Source organism: Clinocottus analis, unplaced genomic scaffold, assembly GCF_023055335.1.
Source record: "Clinocottus analis isolate CAN_PGR_092001 unplaced genomic scaffold, fCliAna1.0.p SCAF_6, whole genome shotgun sequence".
In the NCBI taxonomy this organism is placed as follows: Eukaryota; Metazoa; Chordata; class Actinopteri; order Perciformes; family Cottidae; genus Clinocottus; species Clinocottus analis.
In genome coordinates, this window is record NW_027176218.1 from 14,482,419 (window position 1) to 14,505,757 (window position 23,339).

The 23,339-nt window shown below is 44.3% G+C and overlaps 1 protein-coding gene across 2 annotated transcripts in view; it reads right to left on the reverse strand.

Annotated features, from left to right (window-relative positions):
* Positions 1 to 1,294: 1,294 nt before the first annotated feature.
* The window catches only part of rassf7a (Ras association domain family member 7a), a 31,552-nt gene continuing 9,507 nt past the window's right edge, over positions 1,295 to 23,339 (reverse strand). The window contains exons 1-6 of one of the 2 annotated variants that reach the window (XM_068602145.1): positions 21,388 to 21,766; positions 7,232 to 7,430; positions 5,630 to 6,558; positions 3,313 to 3,487; positions 3,120 to 3,227; positions 1,295 to 1,548 (exon numbers count right to left, since the gene is read on the reverse strand). In XM_068602145.1, the coding sequence (XP_068458246.1) occupies positions 1,517 to 1,548; positions 3,120 to 3,227; positions 3,313 to 3,487; positions 5,630 to 6,558; positions 7,232 to 7,334 (1,347 nt within the window). In that variant the 5' untranslated portion in view covers positions 7,335 to 7,430; positions 21,388 to 21,766 and the 3' untranslated portion in view covers positions 1,295 to 1,516. Of the gene's footprint in view, positions 1,549 to 3,119; positions 3,228 to 3,312; positions 3,488 to 5,629; positions 6,559 to 7,231; positions 7,431 to 21,387; positions 21,767 to 23,339 lie in introns of those variants that run through there. The other variant, XM_068602144.1, reaches the window with a different exon arrangement.

Sequence of the window (23,339 nt, forward strand, 5' to 3'; positions counted from 1 at the left end):
GGGAAGGTGGGAAATAAAAAGAGAAAGACTTTATATTTTGACTTCAGGAGTTTGTGCAATGTTCCTCATGTCCACAGGTAGGCGTCAGCGGTGCACCATGCTGTGGTCTTGTGCAGACAGTGGGAACTAAACAGCTTATCTAACCCCTGCCGAGCCAGACAGACCTAAATCTTCTCAGTAAAATCTAATTCTTCGTAATTACTGATAATATCTAAACCAAACACGTCACATACAAGTCAAGCATGCACAACGGGGGCACAAAGTGGAAATGATTGATACAAAAATTAGATTTTCTTTTTTCAGTGTTTTATATTAATTTGTGTATGTATTAAAACGGAAAGAAAACATGTTGTTGCTTGAAGTTTTACCTGGCAAGTGAGACCAGATGAGAGTATTTATAGAAATCGGCAGGGTTTCACTCTGGGGTTAGCCAGAGCACAAGTAAGCCCACGTCACTCACGTGTAACAGCCAGCATACTTACTCTCCGGGGTAAACAAACAGGAAAGGGTTAGAGGACAAAAGTGTTGTGCAGAAGCCCGACTTTGAGCGACTGCGTGTTTATTCTATCAAGCTACGGTTCTATTTGTCGGCGAATAACAAATGACAGAAGATATTTGAGTTGTTTTGTTTTGTTGCCAGTATTTTAAAGAGAGATAGAGAGAATCAAAGGGAAGTCCAGAATTTTCCCAGATGTCATTTAGTCCTAAAAAGACAGTTTATTACTAATAGCATAAACACACAATAGACTATTAACAATGTGCATTTACAACATACTGCACGCAGCTCTACAGGCGGCTCTCACAAATCATGTTTGGCCCCGTGCCTTCATGGTCACATGTCTTGTATATATACTGGGTTATATCACCCATATCAGCTGATGGTGTGCGACACCAGGATGTCCGGCACATTTCCATTTGCATACAAGGATGCACTTTGTAAACTTTTAATCAGCCACCTTAGAATTACAGACGTGACACTATAATACGATGGCGCATCAAAGGATCCATGTAGCACAAGTTATGAAGGGAGCATGCATATTTCAGTGCTTATAACATATTCATAATGCATGTCACATAGGAGTTTCATGGTACTGTCATTTTTAGAAAGTGCACACTGGTGTGTTAATTATTTACTGCAGGGTATTCTAGATGCACGGCAGCTCTACTTCTCGTTTTGAGGATGATTATAATAAAATGTGACTCCACGAGCAGCGCATGAAGAAAAACAATCACTCAACAAAATATCATCTAAAACACAATGCACATTTTTTTAAATTTTATTTAAATATACAGTAATAGTAATTGCTCTAGGTAAAATGTTCCTAAATTATTTTACATTTCATACAGATACTTTGCAGTGTTTACAGTAGCAAAACTCTGTAAATATATTTGTCTTATGTATATACAGTATGTATACCATGGTCGATTAAATAATTAATTACAAAGAAAGGGGTTGAATAAGAGGTGACGGTGACAGAACAGTGAACAACTCTCCTTTGGCCCTGCGGTCCATGTTTTATCTCCATGACGACTCTCGGGATGTCAGGACTGCAAGACACACAAAAATAAGTGGGGATGATGATCCCTTTGTTTGGAAAACATGTTTCAGCTAAGACACAGCAGGAGACACCAGGGTCAGTCAGGATATTTACACAAGCCAATGAGAAACACTCGCTGACACACGGAAAGTTATTGGGTTAATTCCTTTACCCATCGGGGGTTGTGGAGAATGACTGTCTCGCAGTCGGAGTAGCATTTTGGGATAGAAACGGTTCAAGCAATGTTTCTATCGCAAAATCTAAGATGTTGTATAATCAAACAAAGAAAACATCAAACTGCAGATGGTAGGAGAGCGTGCACACTTCAACACACGTCACTTTGACCTGTCGGCATAACGGAAACATAATAGGACGATAAGTGCTATAATAAAGTAAATGTTGGTTTCGGTGGTTTGGATGGTTATTTGTGGATAACAGTGATGAAGACAACTGAGAGCAGCAGCTTCACATACTGCTTGATGTTCACTAGAAGGGCTGAGGTAAGGGAGCTTATACTAAATCTACAGTACACTTTACACGTTATGGCAGGTCAAATGTTAAGTGTGATGACAGCAGAAGAACCAGGCGCATACATCCCAATGGCGAAAAAGTATTTTAACAAACCATGACCTCGTTGCACTACTTTTGAAATGTATACCTTTGTTTTAACATGGAGCTTGAAAAGAAATAGGTTGGCAAAAACTTTGTAAAACAAATCGTCCTCAAGTCGGGCAAAGATAGAGAACAGAAAGACACATTTCTCTGTAGGCAAACCAAGGCTTCACACAGGAAGAGAATGGGACAGTGCAACACATTTTGCAGAGACCTTTCATGAAAGGCTCTTGCTCTTTGGAAGTCAAGCGTCACCAAAGTACGAGGCATTGTATAGATACACCCCCTCTCACATATAAATAGTATCCGTACATAAAAGGCAAACTGAAATGGCATTGGTCTCCTATCTTCCCATGTCACAGTGTAAAAACAGCACTACAATCAGAATGTCTTCTACAGTCATTCCCAGTGCGATCGATGCGTTACATGGAGATACTGTGAAAAGCAGCCGTCAGTAGACGATTGTTGACTTGAAAGTGGGAAGGCCGCTCTGTATTACAGAGTGGTGTATCAGGAGCAAGTTCCTGGATATATTAAAGTAGAACCAAAAAGCAGCTACTATTAGTCCAGAAGCAAACAGTGAGAGAGGAGGAGAGCAGGGCGAAGACACATGAAAGGATAGATAGACCCACAGAATTAAAGCAGGAATACTTGAAAAAATGGAAGGAGGAATGTGTTAAATAAACTGTAAAACATAGAAAATAGACAGGAAGAGTTAGGCGCAGAAGTGAAGTCTTTCAGCCTTTAAAAGGTAGAGCACAGGGAAGCTGCTGAGAAGGAGCAGGGATCCACCACACAGATGCTTCCACTACCCGACACCAAAACACCCCGGTAGTTGTAGCCTTAAACCCAATCAAGCCGGGGTAGAAAGTATGGGGGGCAAGGGGCTCTGGGACCAGGGGACAGCAGGGCAGGACACGAGCAGAGCAGGATGGACTTGGGAAGCGGCAGGGTCTCACACATACACACCCTCGGGGTTGAGACTGGACACTAGAGGGTTTTGCAGGTTGCGTGGATGTCCCAGGAACTGTTTGGCAGTGGGGCGAGGCGGCGACTCCATTTGAGTTGCGCTGAGGCCTTGTGGAGAAACAGAAACACGATGAGAGGGCCAGTCCTCTAAGTCTAACAGCAGAGTATGCAATGCTGAGCTGTGTTTCCATACCTCCGTTCCTGTACCCTTCATGCAGAAGATGTGCCAGTTCTAACTGCTCCAGTTGCTCCTGAAGCTCGGTGCGGGAGTGGGTGTGCACTGGCAGGACACCCGCCTGCTGTATAAACTGCTGCAGGTTACACTGCCTCAGCTCCTTATTCAACTCCTCAAGCTCGTCCTGCTTGTTCTGAAATGGAAAAACAAAACATGGATGAGCGAGGAAAACAAAGGACGATTGAGGGCTCACATCAGTCAGCGGTGACTCACTGAGTACTGACACCTTGTTTGCCTGTCAACGGATGTGGCATATGAAAATAGCGTGAGGTAATTATGTTTGTTATTCAGGAGATACAATTATGTTCTGTACTGCTTGAACGTTGACTGTTAAAATAACAAAACAACGGCAGAAGTTTATAAAAAATGTACTTCAATGTATTTTGCCTTTAGACCACATTACTTCCACTGTCAAGCAACCTCTCACCATAAGGGGGCAGCAGAGTCTACACTTTGAGTCTCCTTTCACTGACAGAGACTATCAGCCATCACCCACCATCAGACTATTCAGCTGCAATGAATCATCAAAGTCCCACATCCGCCATAAGCATTTTTCTAATTCCATCCGATTCCAAAAGCCTGAGGCCCCTGCTGATCAATGGACACATACAAATGCTCATTTGCCTGCTGCATTTCAAAGTTGTCATAATCGACCAGGTGCCAAGGGGCCAAGATATTTATCACCTCCAATAAATTAACGGACGGAGACGGGAGATGCTCCACAGAGACGGTGGCATCCCCTTTGCGCACGCAGATTAAACTGTGATGCCTACAAACAGGCCAGTCAATCAGTCCTAATCGACTATCCATTTGTGCTTAATCAATGTGTCTGCGCACAGGACAGGAAGCAGCAGCAGCAGCATGGCGGAGTCCCCAACTCTAGCGCCTGTGTGGGTGTTTGTGCCTGTAATGGATGTTGGATGGAGGCAGTGGCCTGCTGATGCAGTTCACACCTGCATGGCCTGCCTCCATTAGCCTAATGGCAGTAATGCTGTGCTCATCATCACCAACACTCAAACACTCGACTGTCAGCCTCGACCCATCGGCTGACTGATGACGGACACAGTAAGACATGCACCCCTTTCAATTACTCTGAACTGAGCTGTTTTATATCGTATTATGTTACGAGTATTTACATGCATCTCATTTCTAGGCGACAACTGCCTGGGTGGCCAAACGCCTCTGTGGTTGCTTTTGGATTATAAACTCTTGCAGTCCTGTTATGACATGGTGGTACATATTATACCAGGATGTATGAAGAAGGAAAAAACTGAAACCTAATAGCTCTGTTCTGCAGCAGCATGCTGTCTATATAATTGGCAAATTGATCATGACACAGTCCTTCTCTGTTCCATCAATCGGGCTGTAAATGTTGAGTCAGTCGCTCCAAGGATGACTGACTGAAAAGCAAATGAGCTTATCGTCATGTTTTAATCAGTTTTGCAGCCAGTTTGTCAGTTATTACCTTTAGCCCAGTGGATTGAGCATTAGACACAAAGACCTTTCAGTCTGGCTATGCTAATGAAAACATGGAAGCACTTGTTTTCACTGGGCTCCATTTCCTTTTGGCAAAACATTCAAAACCATACTACAATAAAAGCAAAATTAAATTATTCACTCCCCTGGCTGGAACTAGTCTAAATGAGCTCCATGAAGTGGATACCCGAGTACTGGGTTTTTATTTGGATTATGAGGAAACTCTTTCAAGCTTCAAACTGGGTTCAGCTTTTATTGACATACAGCCACATCTATGACAACCACCAGTAAACAAACAATGACATCACACACTAGCATACATTGAGGCTGAGTAGATCCAATAAAAGGGGCTTTTGTTCTACAAATCAATCCGCTTTAATCTCTTTTTCCATACACAGGGTACAATAATATGTAGATACTGGCAATGTAATATAAACACCATTGGTAACCATGTGTTGAGAACATGCATACAACAAGATACCTGCCAAACCAGTGTGGCGAGACTGCAAATTGTTTTCCAGACAATATAACATTTTCATACACATAAGGATATGAGTATACAGCATTCATGTCATCATACTTTGTTGAGTAATTATTCAGATATAAAAATAATGCCACAATAAATCATGTGTTCAAGTGTCTCTGCACTGTTGTTTGTTTGCTGCAGTGTGCAGGTAGGAGAGGGATACAGTTTTACAGTATGGCTAGAAGAGGGTCTGTGCTACACCCCTCAAATAACAACACACGGGCCGATGTGGGTTTATAGCCCTTTCTCCAGAACCGTCACCTCTCTCCTTACCTGCATCAGAGTCTCTGCTTTCCCCAGAGCCTTGTCAGTCTCAGACAGCTGCGCCTCCAGCTCTGTCCGGTGATTCTCCTGGCTCTGGAGCTCTGCCTTAATGGCATCGAGGGGTTCCTCGGGTCCGTTGGCTTTGCTTTCCGTCTGGCTTTCTCGCTGGATCTCTTGCTCCAGGTGAGCCGAGCGAACAGAGAAGTCGTGGAGCCGCCGTCCGCAGTCGTCGAGCTTGGCATGGAGCTCCCCCAGCTTCTTTCTCATTCCTCGCTCCCTCTCTACCTCTACCTGAAGCTCGTCCTCCCAGTACTGCTCGTGGGCCAGCTCGCCCTGGTTCCTTCGCATCTCTAGCTCCAAAGTGTCCAGCTCTTCCTGCAAGTGAGCGTCAGAAACTGGTGAAGGACACGGAGATGAGTAGGGACGCTCCCAGGTATGCGACTCCCTCTCGAGAGCTTCTAGCTGGGCCTCCATGGCCCTCAGTCTTTCCTGTTGCTGAAGAACCTTCCTAAAGACCTCCTCTTTGGCTGGGCCTATAGGTGGCGATGGTGATGGAGATGCCACATGAGAGGAAACAGGGCTGGGAGAAGGAGACGGGGAGGCTCGTCGCTCTGGAGAGTCCCGAGCAGACCTCTGAAACTGTTTGTCTTTGGTCCTAGGAGAAGTGGATGGCCCTAGGTTAAAGGTGAGCGCTTTCTTAGGCTGGGCGCGTTTGGAAGGCTCTGGCTCGGCAAGCTTGGGCAGTGGAGGGGGGCTTGGCCTTTCCTGTTTTGAGCTGGGCCCGTCACTGCTGCTCGGGCCGGTACGGCGCAGGAAAAACTGAACTTCGCCTCCATGTTGGCCTAACTTAGCCAGAGACTCCAGAGGCTTCTCTGTGGCCAACAGCTGCCTTTCTGTATCCCTAAGACGCTGGATGAGAACATAGCGGCCCGTTTGACCTGGGGACAGACAGAAACAGGGAGTGAGGACAAAGACATGCACCTCCAACAACATGAACGATCAGATATCTCAGCAGACTGAAGAGGCAGTCAAGAACTTTCTTCTCCTTCACTGTATTAATGCTGTTGATTTAAATCCAGCTTCTACGCAAGTAGCGCCAGTGAACAAATGAAATCCGATGCATTATGATAACGCTGATACCTTTAAATCTCTGCCTCTGAGGACTGGAAGAAAGGCTTCTTCGTAAGTCTTGCACAACATGTAAAAAATGTTCAAATAAACTGAAGTTTCCACAAGGACCTTGAAATTAGGACAAGCCCTCCCTGATGACTTGGCAGGCAGCTCACTCATGGAAGGAGGAGAGTGCTAAATCTGGATTTATGTTGTTCAACGCTGCTGCAGCGTAAGGCTTGAATAAAGCCAGAGGATACAGAGACAGGGAGCCGGAAATCCAAACTGACCCCCTGAAAATCCAACAGTGTAACTCAATTTGGGTCAGAGGAGAATGAAAAGGTGAGTGCTGATCCGGGTTGTTTCAACCTTAGCATGTACTCATGTTTTCTCTGACTCAAATTCCCGATCGCTGTTATCTAATCACTTCAGGCAAGATACTTTAATCAAGCACACAGACAAGGTGCCAAGTAACCACAGCTGGGAGGCTGGTATTCTCACCGATGGCCTGGGCCAGAGCGATGACCACATCCTGGCAGGACGTCTCCTCAGACAGGCCGCACACCACCCGCACCACTCCGTCCACCCACACTTTGAGCTCCATCTGGGACCAGGCAGCAGGAGGCGAAGGGTAAGATGGTCTTTACAACGGATCACTTCAGCTTGGCTTGCCTCAACTCAACACTGCATGGCACAGACTCTGAAAAAGTAAAAAGAGAGAGACATGTTACACGTGTGTTGATAAGATTGAGGATTTAGTCTAGACATCCAATTTCAAAGTTAAAACAACAAACTTTTGGAATTGTAGTAAAAGTAGGGAGCTTAATGAGAGAACAAAAAAAACACCCTGCTAACTCTCCAAAGGCTTGATTTGTCATAATGTTATCTTACCCCAACATGTAACACAACTTGTTGCTAACCTAAACAAGCCGTCATATATACATGGCACTTCACTTGTTCGTCAATTTGTTGAAATACCAGTTTCTCGTCCAAACAGTGCCGACTTCAAAAAGTACTGTGCTGAGTGAGAGTGTGATTGAATTGTGAATTTCCAGACCAGCAGCCGAGGGGGGAGAGCAGTGTAGCATTTTGTTAAGTTCCTAGTGGTTAGTTAAGAGCCCCGGCAGTATCTCGTGGACCTGGAAGCATAAATGCCAATCTGTAACCCAATTAAACGCTCTGCTGCCCTCCTTCAAAGCAGTTATGATAGCTTACTGCCGAGGGGAACGGACAGGGAAAGTGGAGCAACTCAAGTGTGTCTATGTTTAGGGGAGGGTGTTTGTGCGGGTAGCGATACATAGAAACATGGCAGGAAAGATAGAACAAGAAAGTGCGTGCGTGTGTGTGTGTGTGTGTATGTCTGCTCTTCAGTTTGAGTCCCTTCGCAGGACCAGAACTGGGTCTCATCAGACTTCATACACTACATCAGCAGGTCGCCTTCCACGCGTCGGGCAGCAGGTTTCACTTAAATGAATATTGTTATGTTCAGTCCTCCGTCTGTCTCTCGGTCTGTACTTTTACAGCGAAGCTTCAAAACAAGGTAATAAAAAACCGCAGTGCTCATAAAAAGTAAAATGCCTTGGGCGGTGGCAGGATTATCTCTGGAGCTTGGCACAGTAAAGGAAACTTTGTAGCCTAGGTGGGTAAAAGACAACTCTTCACCCAGAGTCAGACAGATGGTGTTCTCTTTCCGCCTGTCTCTCCGGTTCTCAATGGGAGGTGTTTAACACTGAGCCCCACCATTATCTTGCCCCTCATTCAGGGCCTGGCTCTGCTCCACTGGCTGCTTTGGAGGAATGCACTGACTTCATCTGCCAGCCGGAAGAATTCCTGCTTTTCTTAACAAAGCCCTCACCCCGCCCCTCGTCTGCCGCTGACCTAGCTGCCCCGCACCACCATTACTTGTCCGCTGTTTGAACAGCAAACACAAACTCTGCTGGGGAGCAACAGCCTATCTGATGTGGCAACAACATCACACAGAACAGCTCAACGTGACACCGCGTACGGGAGGGAATGACGGCGCGGCTCAGAGATTGAACCGGCGGATCGAGATCACAGGAGATACAGATCCGGTGGATCACATGTGGTGAAAAAAAATAGTTTCAGCCACGCGAGCGTGGTGGTTTCACCTGGAGAGAAAGTTGAATCGAAAAGGGAGTGCTTACCAAAACCAAACACCAGGAGATGTCAATGTGTTTCTTTAAGACAGCACAGAGTGTGCTGTGTTGAAATGCATAATTAACCCTGACTAGTTGAGTCACAGAGTCAGTAGACAATCATTTACTTTAGCTGGGAGGCTAAAATATGCAGATTTTTTTAACATGCAGAGGTGAGCAGGAACATTTCAAGTCTTCAAGCCTCATGCACTGCAATACTACCTCGTAGGCCAGAACCAAACTTTCCTGTATGGAGAAGCATTTTTAAAACTGAGAGTAAATAGTGAGAAAACTGCGAACAAAGATCAAACAGATCTTGAACTCTTGACATTTTTGTTAAATACATGCCTGCTTGAATTCCCCCCTCCCATGATGCTTCTCTCTCGTCCCTCCTGGCTGGTGAAATGTGATAATCTGCACTAACAGGAAACAAACAGGCCTGTGAGTCTCAGGTTGCTATCTATTCTCTTTGTCACAGGCACAACACTAAGATCCAGACATCCGCCGAACGCAGCTCCTTTTTCTCAGCGCAGCTCTGGAGTCCTGTTCTCAGTTCTCAATGAAATACAGATGGTGGAGAAGCACCTTTACATTGTTTAAGAAATGAAAAGACATGTCTCGGAATCATAAAGTGTACCATCTCTGAACCACGACGGGGGGCTGAAACAATGGATGAAATACTGCAGAAGCCTGTCAAACAGTCTGTCAATCAAAACATTTGCGATCCGAAAAGGGGGCGACTCCAAGCTTACTAGAGAATGTTTGGTTTCAGAGTCAACATGCAAACGCTGAAAACAAACACCGGCTTCAGAAGGCGTTGCACATTTACAGTCATGACACACACCCACACACGTGCACACACACACTAATATAAGCCACTAAAGTTGTCCGAGAGGCATCATTTTCCACACGCCACCCTTTAATCTCAGGTTACCCCCAAAACAGAAAAAACGCCAGCCCCACCCACCAAAAATGGGTACAGGACAGTTTCGGTTGAAACTCTGAGCTCTGGCACGTCACGTGTTTTCTCAGAGGAAAAACATTCAAGAAAATGGTGAAAAATTACATTTCATATTTGGGAGGTAATCAGCAAACTGAAGCAATCAAAAGTGTCACACTCCAGGTTCGGACACACGGAAATCCACAAAGGAGGCACTTGGGGAGCTTACATTGAATACCTAAAATAGGCTAGTCATACAAGGGAGAGAAAGAAAGACAGTGAGGATGACAAACAGTGAGCAAATGAGAAATGGAGAGAATAAATGTGTGTGTGTGTGGGGGGGGGGGGGGGGGGGGGGGACAGGAATGTCAGATAAGATGGATAGAGAAAAGCGCAGTGATTGGAGCCATGTGCCATTCCCTCTCAGCATCGCTCACCCATCCAGCTAACCCGCTTTGCGTCTTTCATCACCCTGTCTGTGCCTCTGTCTGTCTCTCCTCAATAACAGCCTCCCAGCTGCTCGCTGGATTCGACTCAAGGCAAAAGTGGTTAGCACCACAGCCCTGGGCATGATTCGGCTCGTCTGTTAGCCATCCTGTGTGAGCAACAGTGACAGGCTGGGAATTGATGGGCCTTTTTGGACACGCCGGGCACGGAGAAGTGTCTAAATGCCGAAACTGCAACAATGCAGACATCCAATCGCCACAAACTGTTGTGCATATTGTTGTGTTTTCCCTTACACGTGAGAATTTAAAAGCAAGACAGTATTACTTACAGTAATCATGCAGTTGGACAAACACACACTTCTTCCTCGATTGTATTTGAAGATGAACCAATCATTTCTGTTCTAGTCATAAGCAGTATTCAGTAACATGCAAAACAGAGTAACGCTTACCAGGAAAAACCAAGGAAGGCTATGAATGCACGGCAGCTTTCAACACGTGAGGCCTGAGGCTAGTAGAAGAGTATGCTTACTGGGTGTGTATTGTGTGTGTGTGTGTGTGTGCACGGGAAGTACAGTACAATGTGTCATGCTGGTGCGATGGTCAAAGGTTGGGTTTGCTTGCCTTCACGTACAAGCCTGCACGTGCAAGTGTGTTTGCAAGCAGACTTGCCATTTGGGCCTATCTTCACGAGACGTCGCTCCAGTGGTTACCGTGCTATCTCTGCAGCAGCAGAAGTCCAGCGGAACAATGGCAGGAGTAAAGGCCAGAGTGTACATCACGCAGCGTTTCAGATCCGAACCACAAGACTGATGCACAAACACAGAGAAACACAACAAGGAGACACTGTTATCCCTATCAGTATCAGCAGAGACAACAAGACCCTGGCCCTGGCTGGGTAAAGTGGACATAATGGGCTTTGCTGTTAAGAGGACAATGAACAGTGCCGGGTGAAGCTGTGTCCTCAGTGCCACTCTGGTCCAGGTTGGCAGAGACACACAAACACTGAAAGAGCCAGTAACGTGCTGGAACCGAGCAGCCTTGTCTCATCTGTCCTGCAGAGACACTATTGTTGTCCTGGTTCCACACTCAGCAGACAGCGTCGCCTCTTTTGTGGCCCCTGGCAACGCCGTGTCGTCTGACGTGCCACGCCAGCTTTTAGTGCCATTCTGCTGCGTCCACATGTTACCACAGATAAAACTCATAAAAAAAGAGAACAGATACTTTCTTTTGTCCTCCCTTGCCTCCCGTTTTCTTTTTTTCATTCTGTATTCCTCCTCCCCCTTCTTTGTCATCCAGTGTTTCAGGCGACCAAGTGAGCACACAGTGTATGTGTTCAAGGACCGGTGAGACCAAAAACAAACAGAAAAGTTCACAAGATGCCCGTAGTTGAGCGCAGCAGAATAATGATTCATAATGGCAGAAAATTATACTTTTGCTTCAGCAATTAAAAACTGGTTCTCTGTGGAAAATGTGCGATGAATCATGTGGGTATTCCCAGCCGCCGTTTCATTACATTAAAAAAAAAAAAAGTCTAATGGCTGCCTCAACAATTTCTACGAATATTTGATGCTGTAGTATGTATATAATAAACACATACAACCTTTGGGATTATACTGTAACTTGCCTATGAGTTTCAAGTGATTTATAATTTCAAAAAGCATACGAACCACTAATCTGACTCAGGGTTCTATCATTACCTATGTGACGGCTTACATTTGGACAGAAGTATTCAGGTGATGCCAGAAGTAACCAACTAAGTGAGAGCAACAAACATCATCGTCATTATTAATAATGAGCGAGCGTTTGCAGCTGCAGCCCCTGGGCTCTGGAAAGTTACCCTACATAGCACTTTATTGAACAAGGCTTTGTAGAATTGTCACAGTGTTACTTTTCTTTTGTATCTCCCATTACACAAAGTATTGTTTGACTCCTTAACATCTCATTTGAAAAGATCAAATGTCTTTCTTGCTTCCAGGATTCTACAAAACACCTGCGCGGGCTAGGACCAATTTAGTATGGGGCAAATACAGAAGACATTTGGAAAGACGCTTTACACTGCATAATAACACCGACAGGTCTTTATCTGCATCTCCAAAAGCATCCTAATGTTTTCTAAATGATCAAACAGCCACGTAACACCAGGACCCCCATGTAGAAGTCCTAATGAGCATGGCTTTCGTGCTTGCGGTCAGAGAGCAGGGAGTGGTGCACTGGGCACACGAGAAAACCAGAGCTCCAATATGAGAGCTTAACGTTCCGATGTAGACATACCTCTCACACAGGAGATTATTTGCTTTTATAGCGTGACAAGATAGTAAAATGCTGGAAAAATAAAGTCGCAGCTGGATGGTTTAGTTTGTCTCGGAGTTGTTAACAAAACATCAAGCAGCATCCTGTTCACTCCGTGGTTTGTAGAACTTGCTCTAGATTTTTTTAAAGAAAACTGGGTTATGTGTGCTTTTGTTGCGCTGCCGAGATAACATTTTATTTGTGTGCCGACATCAGAGTATGCATGTGTGAAAATGTGTGTTTTGCTACGACGGTGACTGTGCAGCTTCTTCTTCATCACAGTAGAGGGCCAGGCGGCAGCAGCATCTCCAGACATACTGCTTGTTAATTAGACTGAACGGTTGCCTGGTTCCCCACTAACCGAGCTTCACTGAAGCCTCAACACACCGAATGAATAATGCATTTTTTCAAAGCACATTAAATTGGCAAATATTTCTCGGAACAAAATCCAAACGCTTGTGACCGACCAACTCTTTGAAAATGCCCCCGTCCGCCTGTATCTCTCCTCTATTGACATGCTAATGACTCAGCGCAAAGGAATCAGAAACAGCACTAATAAGCTTTAGTCGTCATACTTGCATACAGGGATCTGTCGCTGCAGCCTACAGCCTTCCCCATTATAATGATTGCCTCTTCCAAGTGTGAAATCTCAATGAGAGTGGATCAGTGGTTCATTAATGCAGGGGGCACCTTTCCTTCTAAATCAAGGACAAATATAGGCAGCGGTACCAACTATTTACAAAAGCAGACTTGCTAATAAAAAGGTATACAACTCAAATCCAAACTCTTCGCTTCCATATCTCACGCACCGTCACTGAACACACAAGCTGTGTAATCGCTGTGCATGTAATTGATGATTGATGAGGAGGGTTTAAAAAGGTGGATGTCGATTACTCTAGTTGATCTGAGACGGGCCTCGACATGGCAATTCAGAGTCCGGCCGTCACCTGTGGCTGTCACTATCACTTCAGTCATACTGTGTAAAACAGCACTTAGTGTGAAATCCCAGTCATCGTGAATCACCAGCAGCACTCACACAGACAGATGGTAACCTGGCCCCAACCATAAGAGAGGAGGAAATGGAGAAGGCGTGAGAGAAATAATCTGGTTTTTTTTTTTCTAAATTGCAAAATGCTTTGAAGGTAGTTTGGTTATTCTAAGTGCGGAAAAAATGTTTTGAAAATAGTTTTGAAATTCATTGAAAAGGCGTTAAGGTACACTCCCAAGATCATGTGGCCGCAATAGTTTACACAGCCCTGGCCATGATAAAACACTTCTACATTATTCATCTCACCGGGAGAAAGACTTACTCATACCTGATTTAGCCGTAGTCATTCTCTCGTTCGCTTTAATCCTGGTGACCGAGCGGAGGCGAGTACTTTAGAGACCAAGAATTTGTTTGTGCGCACTCATGGATCCATCCACAAATCCAGCAGCTAATGGTGAGAATGACAATGCAGTGGAAGGTCGGGCAGAGCCGGCCTCTGCCGAGCGCTCGGCTCAGGATGAGTGATTTGGCTTCACCCTGCGAGTACAGGAGTTTGTATTGTTGGTTGAGCTGGAGAAGAAGGCTCTCAGACTGCTGATGGGCACCCATGTGTAATTATATACTCCCGACCTGACTCAGCAAGGTTTGCAAGGGAAGGAGGACATTGCTCTGTTCCCAGCCACACTCCTATGTACACAGCACACACACGAGAGAACAACACACATACAGGTTGTGCACTAAGTGCATGCACACGTGCAGATGCTTCGAGACAGACAATCACTTAGCTCATGTCCAAAATAACACATTACATAGATAGAAAGCAGACAGGCTGACTCAAATTTAAAGATGCTTCACTTGGAACTAAATTAACTGTAAAAGGGAACCTACTAATTTCAAGGATGCAATTTTGTCCGTACATGAGTGGAAATGAGTAGCCTTAAAATGACTAACACGTGTTATTTATGGTTGAGTTTCTTTGCAGGTGCATGTGTTGGGGCTCAGCTCTTATTGCCTGCTAGCCTGCGTGCATGTGCCATTGAGGAATCAGGAATGCTACGGCCTTCGGTGTCACAGGTTTGAAGCTAAACTCATTAGTAATTTAAAGGCCGCTTTCATGTCTGCTCATATCAATTATTCACTCAATTTCTTTGTTGTTATGTTACATTCTTTAAACATAATCCAAAATAGGGGTTGAAATAATGCAAAAGAAAACATCAACAGTTTAATCTAAGCAACTAAATGTTATTTAAGTCATAGTATATACTTTTTTTTGTCAGTGACAGACTGGTGTTTCATCATACTTTAACTCCATGCAATCTGTGATGCAATGTAAACTTGTCAGTCTTTATCTGAGCTGAAGGGGATATTGCCATTTGCAAGCCCAAGGAAACACATATATATATATATATGTATTGCTGCAAAGAAAGTGGCATACGAGGGAACTCAAAACCATAAAACTGACATCTACACAAAGCTCAGTCCGTCAAATCCTGTGTTTACAGCGACATACTAAAGTTAAGTCGTATAGGTGAGGTGGTTATCAATCCAGGACAGAGGAGGTGCACATTCTTGAGCAGGGTTGGAACGGCAATATTACAACCAAAATATATGACTCCAACCGAGAGAAAACACAAACCCATCATCTGAATGAATATTTTCCCAGATGAAAGTGAAGAAGTCCACCAAGTTTCCCTCCCGAGACATAAATCTGAGGTCACGGACATTACACGGCACTTCCCAAACTAGTACTATGGCTAATGTGATCCATTCACCTCTGGTTTTGGTTAGGCTTAACTCTGAAACTGAAAGCCAAAGTTCCTGACTGTGACGTTCTTGGAACAACTGCAAGGAAAGTTTGAGAGAAAACCGCAGGCTGTACAGATTAACATGTTATTCCATTGCCAAGGTCAGCCTGCAATGCAAAACATCTCTTCTCACACCCTCCAGATATTTACCTAGGGAGTTTCAACATACCAGGCCCTTGGAGACAGGGATACAGGTAAACACAGCCATGGAGCAGGAGAGACCGGGAGTCTGCATGTGTGTGTGTGTGTTTGTGCGTCAGACCTTCAAGTGACCTATCACAGCACGTCAAACCCTGCCACAGACTGATACGATGTTGTCTATTTGTTCACATGAAGTAGATTTATTCCACAGAAATGCTGTTGTCTGTGCTGCGATAAGGTCTAAACCGAGGGGTTTGAACAGTCAAGCACTGTGGAATGTACAATGTGTCATCGGACTCTGAACAATGTTTGACTTCAGTGAATAACAGAAACTGGACCGGAGTTAAGAGGCTAATGAAAAAAATATAAATAAACCTCAGACACAACACAAGGAAGAAAAAATATATCATGGCCCAACATGTGTATGGAGGAACAAAGATGGCTATTACCAAAGATGGTCAGACAGAGAGCATCTTTTTCCCACAGGCATCAATGACATCTTTTATTTTATGATAGCATGAGGGTGCACAGGTTCACCAATACAGAATAATTATGGCATCAGTGCCAAGAAACTGGATCTTGTGTGGGTGTTTAATGTGTTGGGAAGAAGACAAAACCACATTAAGGATAATGTTAATGCAAATGTGGAAAGATAGAGTGTAATTCTTTCAACACTAACGTTTATCCCAAACTATGAAACAAAACTCTTCCGTATATTATTCTAAGAATAGAGACAAATGTCTCAAATGCTGAATGTAACAAAAACTTTGCCTGAAAAAAAAAATTGTAGAATAAGTTTCTGACTAAAAAGCGAGAAAAACACGATTAGAAATCTGACCAGAAATTTGATGCACAGTGTTAGTCGATACCTAAAAAGTACTAGAGGTTGATATCCAGCCCGAAATGTGCTCATTTACAACATAGGGGAAGTAAAGGGTGGAATCTGTTTGTGTTGCATGTGGATCAAAAGGCTTAGGGTGGGCCTCTCAATAAGCCTGATTTACAGCCTGATGGGGAGGTGTCACACGGCTCTCTCTCTCCCTGTCATTACTCTGAGGAGGAGCAACGATCACGCCTATCAGAGAAGTGTGGGGGGAGGATGTATGGACAGTCAAGATGAGTAAGAAAGAGGTAGAAGGGCGGGGTGCAGATTTATGGCTGATTCCCAGTATCCTAGAAACTCCTTCGGGACCAAGACGGTATCCGTCCGAGGAGGCCCTTCACTTGCAGAAAGCTGCCTTTCCCGGATCTGACTCAAGATCAGTGCAGAGATCTCTGGCATGAATACACATGCATATACACAGCTTAATACTGACAAGGCTGCTGTTGTTGAGTCTAATATGAGAGATAAGTCGCTACTACTCAAGAACCACAAAGAGACAGGGGAGCACAAAGACAAGTGTTTGTTAAAAAGAGAGAAAATTCAACAGCAGGCAGAGGGACACAAACACCCAGCCTTAAATATGTCAAAACAAAGCTCACCACACAATCGCTGTGTCTGGTTTTGGAGCGAAGATAACTGAGGACTGATCATGAAAAAAGTTGAGCACATTAACTGCACAACATTACAACATACAACCTGAAGCACTTTGTGTTCAGTTCATTTGAGAAATATCCCGGCTTGACTCTGGCAAGACACCCAGGCAACTCAGTAAAGCTGCAGCTTGGAGCAGGCCCAGAGTCAACCATTACACCTTAAACCGCAGAGAAGCGGGTAACCCGAGGCTGAGAGTATGTCTTATCTGCTCATCTCTATGGGTGACAAAAGTCTCCGCTCTGGTCTGTTTGTCACTGGGCTGTGGGAAGCATGGTGGTCGTGCGTATACAGTCACAGATGTATATCAGTAAAGGTTGTGCTTCAGTATATTCCTTGCGCATGCTTTAAAACCGATGGAATGAAGATGTGTGTGTGACACTTCACTACGGTGTCACAGACCCACATAACTTTGGTTATCTTTAGATATTTGGTGAAAGTGTTCTTTTCATGGGTGCTTTGAGAACTATCTCTTTAAAAAATAAATATTAATAAAACCTCATCCTGAATACTGTGACATGCTTCCAACTCATCATGCCCTGATTCTGCAGCTGCATTTAAATCAAACAAACATCATAATTACTAATACTTAATTATTTAGCAAATGTATAATATGATATTTCAGGACATCATACAATGCAAACTTAATGTTGTCAGAGAGAATAGTTTATACATATCTATTTTTACACTTTTTGTCAAATATATAAAAGTGAATTATTGCAGTTCTGATTCTTGCCCTCCTGCATATGTGCACTAATGCTCACCAATGTGCGTTGTGGACCAGAAGCTGCCATCTTTCCATTCACTTGTTTTGCTTCTAATGCGCTCGATCAAACACATCTACATCCAACGACAGGTCTAACGTCAAGCCTCTCCGCGTGAGGGACGAGTCTGTCGCATCCTATGCCGCTCTCCTCTACCCTCTGTTGATTTAGTATCTCCAAGCCCCAGGCAGATTTTTTTTTTCTTTCTTGCTGGCATCTTGACCCCCCTCATGGCCCTGTCCGGGGCCCTTGGCTGAGCCACCATGTTATTTACTGCCCAGATAGCTCTGTGTGCCGAGAGTCAACACGGCATGGCTGGTCGAGCAAGGGAGCAACCTGCTGCTCATTCTCTCACACACACACACACACACACACACACACACACACACACACACACAGTCACATGACCGTCCCACAGGACTGGCAGAGATGTTTACCCGCGCTACAATCACTACACACGGTAGAATTGAGAGCCATGGACAAAGAGACAAACAGACACAGACGTCTGAAACCCCAGCAACTACAACCTGCCAGTGTCTAAAGAACAGGAAATGTAAAGCTCTGGGTTTGATGAGGTGACAGAGCAAAGACCCATGAAGGCTAAAGTTCAACCTGACAGGACATGACAGCATTCACTCAGGTGAACTTTACAAGCTGGACTCATTTGGGAATGGGAACATATCCTAAGGATGACTAAGCACCGGAAGAACAATCTCAGATCAATATAACCTCTGACCTGCACATGTTGGATGACTGAAGAAGGATTCAGGCGATGGGTGTTTGTGCCACTCAATGACCTAAAACTATTCCAACAGCATTCCCTAAAAAGGTTGACTGAAGACAAAAAAAACAAGTAGAATGGCTTTTAGTTGGCGAAAATCCATTCCCTTAAGGATGCGCTTCTTAAACCTAAAGCTGGGATCAGAAACACGAAGATGCTCGTTTCATATCGGTCTAAAGAATTCTGCAATTGTACAACACAATGATGTGTTTTCAAGTGCTCTTCAAAGGTTCATGTCTTAACATCTAAAAGCAGAACTGCAGTGAAATTCTTTCCCCAAATTCCCTCCTTCCTCTCAGTAATTATAGCCTCCTGGCTAACAAACTACAGGTTTGTTGTGTTTGTCTTTACCTTCCTCGGATACAACAGGTGAAGTAAGGCCTGTGTGTGTGCTGGGATGGATGCCAGTCTTCTTCTGGTTCTGCTAGCCAAGTACATAATACCCTTCCTGTTACAACAAATAGCACCTGGGGACTGAAGGAGTTGCAGCGCTAAAATTACTGTCCGGAAAATATAAGACGGGAGAATTTTTTTTCACTGAGAATTTGAAATCTTGTTCGACCGGATAAGTACAGCATCCTGCACAAGATCAAAACTGAATGTTCCCCTTTCTGAAATCCTGCGGGGAAAGTGTGCCATGGTAAACTTGGTGAGGATGATTAATTTAGAGAATTACAGATGATTTGATAAATTGAAAACTGGGTTGACTTTGGATTGAAAATAGGGGTGTGGGGGAAGATGAGGGAGCCGGGTGTGAGGATGTGAATGTGATGTGCGGAGGACCGGGATCAATCTTTTATCACTGCAGTGTGCTTTCATCCCTAATGGATCCGACATGAGTCGAGCACCGCACAGCACTACCTTCCGTCACATTGCACAAGCAGGGGAAGGACGCACGCAAAGAACAAGAGGGAACAAGAGTGGTAGACGGAGCAACATGTGAGAAAGAAGTGGGGGGGGAAAGTGGTTCAAACTGCCGTCCTGAAAATAATCACAAACCAAAACACACAAACATATTATTTTTGCTGACATGCTGTCCTAGCGTTTCCAATTACTTCTGGCCCTGAGTGCATCTGCAGGAGTTGGGGAAACACTCCTGATAAGGTCGGCGAGAAATTAAGTCTCGGCCCGGCACGAAGAGTGACTTTGAAAAAAATCCCATCAAAAATCCTGGGAGATCTCTCGGTGTGCTTGGGTGGACATGCTTTCTTTGCCATGCAAGCTGAGTGACAGACAGACAGACAGACAGACAGACAGACAGACAGACAGACGGGAACGCAGACAGACAGACAAACAGACTATCCTAGAAAAAGAGGCGAGTCCATCTGTGTATTCGAGCAGTGAAAGAGCAGTAAAAATAACATTGCGGAGAACAAGGCACGACGACTCTCAGAGGACACTCTGCTCTCTCCATGCTGAACAGGCTCATTCATGTGATAGAAAACGAGAAATATCTCGGCAGTGAGGGAGACACAAAAGGAAGGAGAGGGAAAAGAAGTGCCAACTAAACGAGGCTTGAAAGAAAGCTGGAAGTTTTATAATGATTCGGCTGGCTGGCAACCGTTATCATCCGCCACCTGATAGTTGCTTTAGGAATATTATCTTGAGTCTTTCAAAGACCGCTTCTCTGCTTTCCATTAAGCAAGGGAAGCAAACATGCTCAACCTTCCACAATTTACTGGTGGAAGGTAACAAAAACTATTTGTTACGACTGGTTTCTCAGGGAGCTTTTGGTACGCAGTCAGTATCAACACCTGACAGTTAAATGAGCAAACAAGGATTACCGATTACCGAATATATAACAAAAAAAACGAGGTAAAACTGAATGGGATTGCTGGGATAAAAGTCAATGAATGGGAACCAAAGTGAAGCTCTGATATATGCCTCATTAAAAGTTATCCATTTGGTTCTTTCCGGCTATAACCTATTATTATGACGTCATCTCTCTGGAACCAAGTTTGTGTAAAACACACAAACAGAGATAACACATGAGGTATAACCGTGTAACTCCCACAGTCAGTCAGGAACAAAAATAAATCACTCTCCAGGCGGGGTGAGAGGTTTCCAATCGATGGCCCCGAACGGATAACAAGTAGCTCCAAGTTACACTATCTGACACGTACCATGCGGGCAGATGTTCAATAATATGCAAGCCATGCATAATGATGAGTCAATGTTTAAATAGTCTTCGAGGGGTTGTGTGTATTAGTGTTGGCATTTGAAATGTGAACATCGTGAACAGTTGAATGAGGTAGGAACATGCTCATGCCCTCCATAAATGAGTTGTTAATCCCTCGGTGGTAAAAGGAGCAGCCCGTGTGACAGTGGACCAGCAAGAGAAAGCCTGCACACGCTTTATAGATCCAACACACTTGTACACAAAAATAAAACATGTACGTAGGGGTCGGCTCTCTGACTCACACTGGGAGTACTACCAATACAAAGAGAAAAACTCACAAAAACAAGTAAAAAAAACACGAGTGCCCAATGAGTGGAGTACCACCCAAACAGGTTTGGGTCCTTTTTTTTTTTTTTTTTTTCCTAGAATACGTTGTGTGGCGGGTCTGGAGTCAACAGGTACATGTAATGACACAGTTCAGCTCCCAAAAGACATAACACGAGATATTCTCTTTGTTTCTCTCCCACTCATAAAACATATTCACACACACACACACACTCTCACTCTTACAACAGCTCTCTTAACATGCATGCTGGAACAGCCAGAGACAGCTCACTTCAGAGAAACTTCCCCGACATTCAAACAGGCAAGGACACATTCAAACAATCCGCAAAACGAAAGCTCTTACACTCACCGAGTGAGAGGACCTTCTCCTTCTCTGCTGTGTCTTTAATTCCTCCGGCTTTTTTTTTTTATTCTCTCCGTCTCTTTTCCTCAAATCCTTTGACTTCTGTCAGAGCAGCAGAGCCGGTTGTGCGGCTGGTGTGTGCGAGGCAGCGACTGAAGGTCGTGTGTGTGTGTGAGAGAGAGAGAGAGGAGTGCGCGGCGAGTCCAGAGTCCTGAGTCCTGAGGTCAGAGGCAGTCTGACGTTTTCACAGAGAGATATAAAGGATGTCGCGACTCCACCGCTCTATCTTACTGCCTTCGCCTCGCTTGCTGCCTCAGGAATGCACTTCTCCTGGGTGTCCTCACCACAGCCAAGATCTGACAGACTGCTCGGGATCTCTCCCTCTCTCTCCCTCTCTCGCTGTCTTCACCCCTCCTCCTCTCTGTCTCTCACCCACACAGAAACACCAGTCACTCCTCTCTCACTCTTGTTCTCCCCACCCTTTCATGTCGTGCTGACAGACCGGGTACCTCCCCCTTTTTCAGGTAGTTGAAAGCGCATTTTCGGCTTTGTCGCTCTCGCTCCGTATCAATTTCCTCAGTTTTTCTCTTTTCATTCGACATTCTCCAATGACACAATGGGCGATAAGAGAGATAAGAGCAGGATAAACTTGAACTCTTTGCATGCATGTGTATTTACATACGAGTCTACTGTTTGTACAAACTATCGCCTGAGGCATTAGACAACCACCCTGTGGCCTCCAGTCACATGAACAGCTGATTACACAAATGAGTCTGTCAGGTGATTTTCTTCCTTTTCCTGGAATGAGGTCATCGTCCAGCCGACCAGGTGCCAATGGTGAGTCCGCGTGGGTGTGTGTGTTTGAGTTGAACAATGCTCTGTTGGAAAAATCTGAGAATGAAGCAACTTAAATCTGACAAGCCTGGTACAGGGAGCGTCACATATTAAAAAATTAAAAAAACTGAAGCCGAATCATCATAAAACAATGCCACACTCTTGAACCTTCCATCTCCACAGCTCCCTCCCACACCCAAACACAGAGCTAAGACATGCGTGGCCAATGGGTCAGGCAGAATGTGTAGCAGCCCCTCAGCAGGACACCCCTCCTCTCTCTCTCTATCATCACAGCGCCCTAAGTCCTACATTCGAATCACTACTCACCTCTTTTTTTCTCTTCCTTACCATCCCCCCTGAACCTGAAACTAAAGACTGGCCAATGAATATGTTTTTACCGAAAGTAAATTGCTAAATATGATATGTATGTATATGATAAAGGCTTTACAATGTACAGGCCTGTTAAATTAAATTATTTAACTCACCGTTTAAAGACTAAACCAATGTCAGTATTTAAAAAGAAATATGAATGTTTTTTAAACACAGTGACAAGACATATTTTGAGCTTTTTGACATTGTACAGCGTTTTTCTGGTGGATAAACTATAATGTCTACTAACTTTGGCCCTTATCTGTGATAAGCCAGTATCGGCAAATATACTGTATCCGTCGGGTTGTCATTTTAACCCAAAATTCACACGTCTTTGTGGTCAATTTGTTCTGCAATCGTGGTTACTTATGTCTGAGACTTTTTGACCATTTAACTGTTAACGTTAATTTGTTTGCCTTTTTCCTTGTGCGTGCTAAGGACAACGGGTAATAAATACTTAAACAAATGCATGTCACAAATGTGTTAGAATTCAGTGGCAGTTCAGAAAGTAATCGTACAAAGTCAAAAGAAAAGAATATTTTACTACCTACTCGGCAGTGGCAGGCCTTTGACAATCATCTCTTTCTTCCTTTTGTTTACTTTATCTGACGTCAGATTGTATTCTGATCAGACTAATGAGGACATGTAGTCACCGCGCCTAATAACCAGTGAGCACATTGTATAAAGCAGACGTTCCAAAAATAGATATCTTGGATTAATTGCATTAATTTGATGAATTAAATCATGCGAGCAAA